Source organism: Anoplopoma fimbria, unplaced genomic scaffold, assembly GCF_027596085.1.
Source record: "Anoplopoma fimbria isolate UVic2021 breed Golden Eagle Sablefish unplaced genomic scaffold, Afim_UVic_2022 Un_contig_12968_pilon_pilon, whole genome shotgun sequence".
Lineage (NCBI taxonomy): Eukaryota > Metazoa > Chordata > Actinopteri > Perciformes > Anoplopomatidae > Anoplopoma > Anoplopoma fimbria.
Window position 1 is genome coordinate 681 of NW_026552807.1, and position 11077 is coordinate 11757.

General features: G+C 39.1%; 2 protein-coding genes across 2 annotated transcripts; both read left to right on the forward strand.

Annotated features, from left to right (window-relative positions):
• Nucleotides 1-2004: 2004 nt before the first annotated feature.
• On the forward strand, nucleotides 2005-4815 carry LOC129116205 (nuclear factor 7, brain-like). The gene is given in 3 exon segments (XM_054627210.1): nucleotides 2005-2083; nucleotides 2491-3635; nucleotides 3638-4815. Coding segments are annotated over 2 exon segments (1383 nt in total). The 5' UTR covers nucleotides 2005-2083; nucleotides 2491-2507; the 3' UTR covers nucleotides 3893-4815.
• On the forward strand, nucleotides 2021-9229 carry LOC129116204 (E3 ubiquitin-protein ligase TRIM39-like). Its single transcript, XM_054627209.1, has 5 exons — nucleotides 2021-2083; nucleotides 5703-5808; nucleotides 6748-6853; nucleotides 7224-7358; nucleotides 7436-9229. The coding sequence occupies exon 5, from the start codon at nucleotides 7453-7455 to the stop codon at nucleotides 8836-8838; it is 1386 nt and encodes a 461-aa protein (XP_054483184.1). The 5' UTR covers nucleotides 2021-2083; nucleotides 5703-5808; nucleotides 6748-6853; nucleotides 7224-7358; nucleotides 7436-7452; the 3' UTR covers nucleotides 8839-9229.
• Nucleotides 9230-11077: the final 1848 nt, after the last annotated feature.

Consider the following 11077-nt stretch of genomic DNA (forward strand, 5'->3'; position numbering starts at 1 on the left):
GCTACCAGTGAATAGGATAAGTGCAGAGAAGGGAATTCAATAAGTGCAGCGAACTGATATGAATACAGTGAGTGCAGCAACTAATACGAATACAATAAGTGCTACGAGGAAGGCTCAGGGTAGTACTTCTGAAGAGGTGAGTTTTCAGCCTCCGAAAGATGGGCAGTGACTCTGCTGTCTGACGTCGGTGTCCTGACACTCCGGCAAGTAGTGAGTTGCAGTAGTCCAGGCGGGAGATGACCAGAGCCTGGATGAGCACCTGCGCCGTCTCGTCAGTGAGGAAGGGGCGAATCCTCCTGATGTTGTAGAGGAGGAGTCTGCAGGAGCGTGTGACCGAAGCAATGTTTGCTGAGAACGACAGTTGGTCGTCCAGGGTCACACCCAGATTCCTCACAGTCCGAGTTGGCGTCACCACGGCATCATCAATGGTGATGGACAGGTCTCGGTGCGGGCAGCCCTTCCCCGGGAGGAACAGTAGCTCGGTTTTGTCCAGGTTGAGCTTCAGGTGGTGTGTCGCCATCCACTTCGAGATGTCAGCCAAGCACACAGCAATGCGTGCCTCCACTTGGGTGTCCCCGGGAGGAAGTGACAAGACCAGCTGGGTGTCATCGGCATAACAATGGTAAGAGAAGTCATGCGGCGAATAACAGAACCCAGAGATGTTGTGTAGAGCGAGAAGAGAAGGGGGCCCAGAACTGAACCTTGTGGAACCCCCGTAGTCAGCATGCGTGGTTCCGACACGGCCCCCTCCATGTCACCTGGTAGGATCGACCTGTCAGGTAGGATGCAAACAGGGAGAGTGCAGAGCCTGAGACGCCCATCCCCTCGAGGGTGGAGAGGAGGATCTGGTGGTTCACTGTGTCAAACGCCGCTGACAGCCAGGAGAAAGCACCGAGACGAAAGATGTGTTGATGAGGTGGGTGAGGAAAGGAAGGAGTTCAGTGGCAATAGACTGAAGAAGAGGGGACTGGATGGGGGTCAAAGGGAGCACGTGGTGGGGCGGTTAGATGTAACAAGGTTCGAGGACCTCGTTTGGGGAGAGGGGAGCAAAATAGGGTAAGATGGGAGACAGTGAATGAGAGAATATCCGCTCAAACAATAGAATGCGAGAAGTAGCTTTAGTGATAATATAAGGAACATTAGGCCTGACTAAGATAATGGTATCCCATGCTTCTGGACAAATTAAATGACATGCCAATATTGCAAGACACAACCTGAAAGTGACAACACCACCAGTTATATGCATGACATACCGGACCTTATTTTAAGGCTTTGCTGATGTTTAAAAACCATCAGATTAATCTAATGAGAGCACCAAACAGATGTGAATGAAATATAACTATTATTAAGTTCATATGAGTATATTTTAATTTATGATAGCAGTTGAGGCTCCGTTGTTGTCATGTTGCTAATGTCGCTTTCTTTAACATGATTTGAAACAAACAAAGTAAAAACTCAGGGACGGAAACAACAATGAAAATGAATTTATTCTGGTCGTGTTTTCTTAGAAACCATTTTTTCCCGTGAAAGTTATGTTGACATAAAGACGTGTTCTCAGAGCAGAGTGATGGATCTTATTGATCATATTCATCTTCTGTTCCCTATTAACACATCAGGGTGCTGACAGAGCTCCGCCCTAACTACAAACAGACAAAAAAAGAAACTACAAAAGATATTAATGACATATAACTATTATTGAGTTCATATGAGCATGTATGAAGTTGTGATTCATATTTTGTTAGTGGTACAACAGGTGATAACAGTGGTGACTTTGTTGTCATGTTGTTCAGTTTTCTTTAACATGATTAAAACAAACAAAGTAAAAACTGACAGAAACAACAGTAAAATAAATTTACTCTGGTCGTGTTTTTCAGAGTTTTTTTCCATTAATGTTATGTTGACATAAAGACGTGTTCTCAGGGCAGAGTGATGGATCTTATTGATCATATTTATCTTCTGTTCTCTATTAACACATCAGAGTGCTGACAGAGCTCCGCCCTTACATGACATCATCTGAGACAAACAGGAAACAGTTTCTTACTGTTCAGTTCTCAGTGAGAAGAGACTCACCGACAGACAGACGGTAAGATTTACCTTCATTACACATCAGTAACTTCAACTGAGGACAGTTACAGTCCAGATTGAAGTACTTCAGTACTAAAATAGCAAATTGAAGACTACTTTCAGTTAGTTATACAAATAAAATGAGGTAAAACTACCGGTGAGCTGTAGAGGTGTGGTTAGTGTTTGTTTAATGAAACACACCTCTGTGTTAAGGTAAAATCAGCTCCACCCCTCAGACACACTGAGACAAAAGTTTGTGTGACAGACTTAGATTCACCTTCAGACCAAACTAACAACTTTCTGAGTGAGTTCATCTTCAGGAGAGAAAACTGGAAAAACAACAGACTTCCACACACTGAATGTGAGTTTTTTAAAACAGTGAAGTTAGTAGAGGAGGGAGAGGAGTGCTGTCTGCTTTGTTTTCAGCTTGACTCAGAGACAAAATGGCTTCCAGATTAGATGAAGATCTCTGCTGTCCGGTCTGTCATGAAGTGTTTTGGGATCCTGTTACTCTGTCATGTAGCCACAGCTTCTGTAAAGACTGTCTGAAGAGCTGGTGGAGAAAGAAACAAACACAGGAGTGTCCAGTTTGTAACAGAAGATCTTCAAGGTCAGATCCACCTGTTAGTCTGGTGTTAAAGAACCTGTGTGATTCCTTCTTACTGGAGAGAGATCAGAGAGCTTCAGAGGCTTTCTGCAGTCTGCACTCTGAGAAACTCAAACTCTTCTGTCTGGACCATCAGCAGCCAGTGTGTGTCGTCTGCAGAGCTTCAAAGAAACACACCAACCATAGATTCAGACCCATCAATGAAGCTGCTCAAAAACACAAGAAGAAACTTCAGGAAACTCTGAAGCCCTTAAAGGAGAAGTTAAAGGTTTTTAAAGAAGTTAAAGTGAAGTTTGATCAAACAGCAGAACACATGAAGGTCCAGGCCCGACGCACAGAGAGGCAGATTCAGGATCTGTTTAAGAAGCTCCACCAGTTTCTAGAGGAGGAAGAGGAGGCCAGGATGGCTGCACTGAGGGAGGAAGAGGAGCAGAAGAGTCAGATGATGAAGGAGAAGATGGAGGCTCTGAGCAGAGAGATAGCAGCTCTTTCAGACACAGTCAGAGCCACAGAGGACGAGCTGAGAGCTGAAGACGTCTCATTCCTCAACAACTACAAGGCTGCAGTGAAAAGAGTCCAGCAGCGCCCCCTGCTGGAGGATCCACAGCTGCTCTCAGGAGCTCTGATAGACGAGGCCAAACACCTGGGCAACCTGACCTTCAACATCTGGAACAAGATGAAGGACATGGTCTCCTACACGCCTCTGATTCTGGACCCAAACACTGCTCATCCAAGACTCATCCTGTCTAAAGATCTAATCAGTGTGAGACCAGGAGAGGAACAGCAGCTTCCTGATAATCCAGAGAGGTTTGATAATTACTGGTCTGTTCTGGGCTCTGAAGGATTTAACTCAGGGACTCACAGCTGGGATGTCGATGTAGGAGACAGTTCATTGTGGTCACTGGGTGTGTTAGCAGAGTCTGTCCAGAGGAAGGGAGACATACGGTCTGGATTATGGGCAATAGGGTTCTTTACGATAAATACTCAGCATTGTCACCATCAGCTCCAACCACTGATCTCGTAGTTCAGAAGAAGCTCCAGAGGATCAGAGTGAATCTGGACTGGAACAGAGGAAAGCTGTCAATCTCTGATCTTGATACTAACAAACACATACACACCTTAAAACACACTTTCACTGAGAGTATGTTTCCTTACTTTTACACTTCAGGTAAACTGAAGATATCACCACTGAAGGTCTGTGTGTCAAAAAGAAAGGTCTGATAGAGACTTTAGTTTGAAGGTGGTGATTAGTCAACAACTCTTCACTTCTTAAAAGTGAACATGTGTCCATCGATTTATGTAGATTGTGTACATGCACGAGAAAACAAATAATGACTTCAGTTTGAATTTTATTTATCCTTGTTTGTCAGATATTTTTAGCAGCAAACAATTACAGGAAATAAAGGGAGAAAAAAATAGTGTAGCTGAATAATGAGGGTTAACATTCAGTGAATTAAAACTGAAAAGTACAACCTGAGTCTCCAGAGCTGCTTTAACTTCCTGTCTGTTCAACTGCACTTCCTGCTTGATTATCAAAAAGAGACAAAACCAAGTATGAATCCGTGCTTTTAAGTTGCTCTCAATGTTTCACACAGTTCTTACAACTATTTACAGGGAGATAGAAATAGAAACAACCAGATAAAAATAAATATTTACCTAAAGTGTACATACAAGGTGAAAAAATATACAGGAATATTAATATCTATAAAAAGCAACAATGAACAACTACATACAATGTATACATATAAGTCAAGTTTTTCTGTAAATTGTAAATTTATTGTACTTTATTGTGACATTTTAACAACACCTAATTAAAATGGCCGATATGTTTTACTTTGAAAACCATCAACCTGAATTTAAATCTTTAATATTTTCATATTAAGTAACATGACTTCAAATAATTATTTATATGTGTTTGATACAAAAACTTTAGTTGAACATACGATGCTACCAGTAATAATCAATCAATCAGACTTCTGCTGATCAGGTTACGTTACGTGGAACATGAGGAGAATTTTAAAGTCGCAATAGAGGAACATAAGTTTAATGTTTTAATTTGATGGTTTCCAAACTAAAGTAATTACTCATATTTAATCATGTTTGTAAGAATACAATGATTATGATCTTTCTTTGCTTCCATAATAAAGGGGTTAACATAACCAAAGTGTTATATTGTTTCATGTTGTACAAAGACTCAGTAGGAGGAGCAGGTTGTCCACTAATCGCAAGGGTCAGGGTTCGATTCCGGGCTCCTCCTGTCCTTGATTACCAACAGTTATAACTGCATTATTACCAAATGGAAATGATTGTAAAGCAGCCAATGGCAATCCCAAATGTGTTCTCATTAAAGGCTTATAAGTAATCCATAAAAGAATATTTATTAACCATTAATACAGTTATTAAGTACAACTTGTAAATTATCTGTCAATGATGAAGAACTAAAGTTTCTTCAAAAAAGATGTTCAAATAAGGAAATATAAGTGTACAAAATGATAACAAGACATAAAAAACAAGTTTCTATTCTAATTATGAACATCTTTAAAAAAACATGTTTTAAACATCAGTCAAATATCTGCAAAGTAACCTGAAGACATTATATTAATGTCGGTTTAGCAAGAGGAAAACATTCTTGAAAAACCTGAAAATATTTGTAATTTATTCTAAAGTATTTTAAAACCATCCATCAGATTAATTTAACAAGAGGGTCCAAAGGATATTAATGACATATAACTATTATTGAGTTCATATGAGCATGTATGAAGTTTTTCATACATGCTCATATGAACTCATATTCATATTTTGTTAGTGGTACAACAGGTGATAACAGTGGTGACTTTGGTGTCATGTTGTTCAATTTACATGATTAAAACAAACAAAGTAAAAACTGACAGAAACAACAGTAAAATAAATTTACTCTGTTTTTTCAGAGTTTTTTTCCATTAATGTTATGTTGACATAAAGACGTGTTCTCAGGGCAGAGTGATGGATCTTATTGATCATATTTATCTTCTGTTCTCTATTAACACATCAGAGTGCTGACAGAGCTCCGCCTCTTACATGACATCATCTGAGACAAACAGGAATCAGTTTCTTACTGTTCAGTTCTCAGTGAGAAGAGACTCACCGACAGACAGACGGTAAGATTTACCTTCATTACACATCTGTGACCTTAAACTGAGGACAGTTACAGCAGATTGAAGTACTTCAGTACTAAAATAGTTGAAGTACTTCAGTACTTGATCAGTACTTCAATCTGCTGCTAACTGAAAAAAATCCCCCAAAGACTGAAAGTGAAAGTAACTGAGTTAACTTTGTGCAGCAGGGAAACAACAGACTTACTGTTTTAACGTCCTGTCTGCTGTGTGTTCAGCTTCACTCAGAGACAAAATGGCTTCCAGATTAGATGAAGATCTCTGCTGTTCGGTCTGTCATGAAGTCTTTAGAGATCCTGTTGTTCTGTCATGTAGCCACAGCTTCTGTAAAGACTGTCTGAAGATCTGGTGGAGAGAGAAACCAACACATCTAACATTTCTTGTTGGGATCTCACAATTATGTGTTAACAGCTACAAGCTTATGAGCATTTAAACACCATAACTGTTTATTGACATGCATGAAAAAAACGTCTCCACCTGTTTCAAATATATAATCGATAACATTATCCATTTAATATTTATTCCACCACTCTTTGCAAGTCATCTTATAAAGAGATGCAAAAACACCAGAAAGATACAAAACAACTACAAACAGACAAAAAAAAAACTACAAAAGATATTAATGACATATAACTATTATTGAGTTCATATGAGCATGTATGAAGTTGTGATTCATATTTTGTTAGTGGTACAACAGGTGATAACAGTGGTGACTTTGTTGTCATGTTGTTCAATTTTCTTTAACATTATTCAAAACAAAAAAAGTAAAAACTGACAGAAACAACAGTAAAATAAATTTACTCTGGTCATGTTTTTTCAGAGTTTTTTTCCATTAATGTTATGTTGACATAAAGACGTGTTCTCAGGGCAGAGTGATGGATCTTATTGATCATATTCATCATCTGTTCCCTTTTAACACATCAGAGAGCTGACAGAACTCCGCCCCTTACATGACATCATCTGAGACAAACAGGAAACAGTTTGTTACTGTTCAGTTCTCAGTGAGAAGAGACTCACCGACAGACAGACGGTAAGATTTACCTTCATTACACATCTGTGACTTCAGCTGAGGACAGTGACAGTAGGGGGTACTTTAGTAGTCCAGTAGTTGAAGTACTTCAACCCGCTGCTGACTTTATAATACGCCTTTGTTTTATTGAAGGCAAATGTGCCAAATAACCTTTGGACTCAAACGACTTTCCATGAAAGTGAAAATGTTCCTTATACAAATAAAATGAGGTAAAACCTGTTTACCGGTGAGCTGTAGAGGTGTGGTTAGTGTTTGTTTAATGAAACACACCTCTGTGTTACAGGTGATTTAGCAGAGCAGGTTTTGACTAAGCTCCACCCCTCACCTGACACATTTGAGACAAACAGTCTGTGATTCTTCCTCACTATAGAGACACACAGACTGACGATCAGATTCACCTTCAGACCAAACTAACAACTTCATCTGAGTGAGTTCATCTTCAGGAGAGAAAAGTGGAAAACTACAACACTGCTGCTTCAACCTGCTGACACTCCACACACTGAATGTGAGTTTGACCTTAAAACAGTGAAGTTAGTAGAGGAGGGAGAGGAGCCATGACTGATGTACTTTCTGTGTTTTCAGCTTCACTCAGAGACAAAATGGCTTCCAGATCAGAGGAGGATCTCTGCTGTCCGGTCTGTCATGAAGTCTTTAGAGATCCTGTTGTTCTGTCATGTAGCCACAGCTTCTGTAAAGACTGTCTGAAGATCTGGTGGAGAGAGAAACCAACACAGGAGTGTCCAGTTTGTAAGAGAAGATCATCTAAGTCAAATCCAACTGTTAGTCTGGTGTTAAAGAACCTGTGTGAGTCCTTCTTACTGGAGAGAGATCAGAGAGCTTCAGAGGCTTTCTGCAGTCTGCACTCTGAGAAACTCAAACTCTTCTGTCTGGACCATCAGCAGCCAGTGTGTCACATCTGCAGAGATTCAGAGAAACACACCAAACACAGATTCAGACCCATCGATGAAGCTGCTCAACAACACAAGAAGAAACTTCAGGAAACTCTGGAGCCCTTAAAGGAGAAGTTAAAGGTTTTTAAAAGAGTTAAAGTGAAGTTTGATCAAACAGCAGAACACATGAAGGTCCAGGCCCGACGCACAGAGAGACAGATTCAGGATCAGTTTAAGAAGCTCCACCAGTTTCTAGAGGAGGAAGAGGAGGCCAGGATGGCTGCACTGAGGGAGGAAGAGGAGCAGAAGAGTCAGATGATGAAGGAGAAGATGGAGGCTCTGAGCAGAGAGATAGCAGCTCTTTCAGACACAGTCAGAGCCACAGAGGACGAGCTGAGAGCTGAAGACGTCTCATTCCTGCAGAACTACAAGGCTGCAGTGGAAAGAGTCCAGCAGCGCCCCCTGCTGGAGGATCCACAGCAGCTATCAGGAGCTCTGATAGACGAGACCAAACACCTGGGCAACCTGACCTTCAACATCTGGAACAAGATGAAGGACATGGTCTCCTACACTCCTCTGGTTCTGGACCCAAACACTGCTCATCCAGAACTCATCCTGTCTGAAGATCTGACCAGTGTGAGATTTGAAGAGATACAGCAGCTTCCTGATAATCCAGAGAGGTTTGATTATTACCCCTCTGTTCTGGGCTCTGAGGGCTTTAACTCAGGGACTCACAGCTGGGATGTTGATGTAGGAGACAGTATATACTGGTCACTGGGTGTGTTAGCAGAGTCTGTCCAGAGGAAAGGAAACATACAGTCTGGATTATTGAGAATACGGTTCTATGAAGGTAAATACTCAGCATGGTCACCATCAGCTCTACCCACTGTTCTCGAAGTGCAGAAGAAGTTCCAGAGGATCAGAGTGAATCTGGACTGGAACAGAGGAAAGCTGTCAATCTCTGATCCTGATACTAACACACACATACACACCTTCACACACACCTTCACTGAGAGGATGTTTCCAATCATTGTCACTGGAGATAAACTGAAGATATCACCACTGAAGGTCTGTGTGACAACACAACATATCTGATAGTCTTTAGTTAGAAGGTGGTGATTAGTCAACAACTCTTCACTTCTTAAAAGTGAACATGTGTCCATCGATTTATGTAGATTGTGTACATGCATAAGAAAACAAATGATAGATTTAGTTTAAACTTTGTTAATCTCTGTTTGCCTGTCAGATATGTGCAGCAGCAAACAGTAATAGGAAATAAAGGGAACAAAACAGTTTATTAGAATGAGAGTTAACATTCAGTGACGTAAATCTGAGAAGTTACAGTTATAAGTTACTCAATGTTTCACACAGTTCATACAATACATTTGCAGAAAGATAGAAATAGACACACAGAGATTAAAATACACATTCAACTATAATGTACTTACAACATTAATCAATAGACAAGTATATACATATATATATATATATATATATATATATATATATATATATATATATATATATATATATATATAAAACTGTATAAAATGTCTACATACAATTTAAGTGTTTCTGTAAACTGTAAATAAGAATGCAAAGCTCAACTTGGAAAGTAGTTGGTTGTAAATTGAGGATGACACTTTTATAAAACACCAATAGTAAAATCCAAGTAGTTGGTTGTAAAATCCAACAATGACAGTAAATCTAATCCTCTCTGTTGGATGTGGTTCAATAGGAGACGATTCACACGTTGTTTTTTCTTAAACTACAAGTTTCTTTGGAAAAGGTAAAAAGGGATATGGGAGAAATAACTGAACTTAGGCAGACCAATTGAACCACATCAGTTGATTCTAGAAAATGTCTGTATAGGTACATTTTATATTTTCTGAGCTCTTGTATAGGCCATGAAATGATTGTGATAAACTCACTTAACCCCACCTACCATGGAGCAGTTGAGGTCTGTAGGAATGACGACTTTTCATACTGGTTCCCTCCAAAAAAACAGACTGGGATTTTTCTATTGGATGTTTGATTATTGCATTTTATTGCATTATTGCGTAATTGTTTATGATACTTACATGTTTTGTTCAGCAAGTTAATATCCACAAGTGATTTTTTTCAACTACCAAATTGATTTGTAAATGTAAAGTTGTGTGAGTCTTGGAACTTGTTTTAATAAAAAGAAAATTACAAAATGCAAAGAGTGCTGGAATAAATATAGGTGGAACAGCTCTGCGTGTCCATATAAAAAGTGTCCAATTCTGCACATCATCTGTATGACAGCTGTTACCAAGTGAAGCAACCGAGCATGTAAAGGCCTGCAGAGAGCGGGGGGGAACGTACAGAGAGTGTTTTGAGAAAAAGAAGCCCACTGGAAACAGGCGAGCTGCAGCCAGCGTCCTCACCTTATTGATAGACATGCACCTGTTTGTAAAAAACAATGATATTCAAATAAAAGCTGCAATGTAAGCAACTGTGAAACAAGGTCTCAGTCCTTCTAACATTTCTTGTTGGGAAGTCACAAAGAGATGCAAAACAACTAGAAAGGGATACAAAACAACTACGAATGGACTCAAAACTACCAAAAGAGACGCATAAAAACAAAAAAAGAAATGCAAAACGTAAAAAAACCCACAAACCATCAGTTAGTTCAGAAGAAGCCCCAGAGGCCGACAGACCGCCAGATGTCTTAGAGGAACACTGGCTGGTTTCTGGGAACTTGGAGGAACAACAAACGGGATAAAACACGTTGTTCTTAAATAGATATTTTACTGAGATCAGAGCTGGTTGTGAAGGTTCAGTAAAAAAGGGAAATGTCTTTCAGTCAGAAGTTTACGACTCTATCTGGTGGTCATTCTATGTAATGACAGATAATTATTAGCTTCATAAACTAGAAGAAATGAAAACAACAAGCAAATAAACAAAACAAGTACAAAACACTGAGGAATAATAATAATAATAATAATAATAATAATAAAAAATATAATTATAATAATAAAAATTATAAAAATCATAAAAAATGTAAATATATGAAATATATAAAAATTATAATAATAATAATAGATAATAAGGCAGGTATACATGGGGCAGGTTTTTTTTAAAAACATCTTAAATATCAGATAAAAATGATCTACTCAATATGTACATTGCATTAACTTCAAATTTATAGTTGAATATACTATAGGTAGTATATTATACAAATGGTACATTGTACTGCACATAATTGTGATGAAGTACATAATGTAATGTGACGTACATATTTTATAAGATGAGATAAGAAATGATTAAAAATCAGTTTTCGCAGCAGCAGAACAAGACAGAAATACAGATA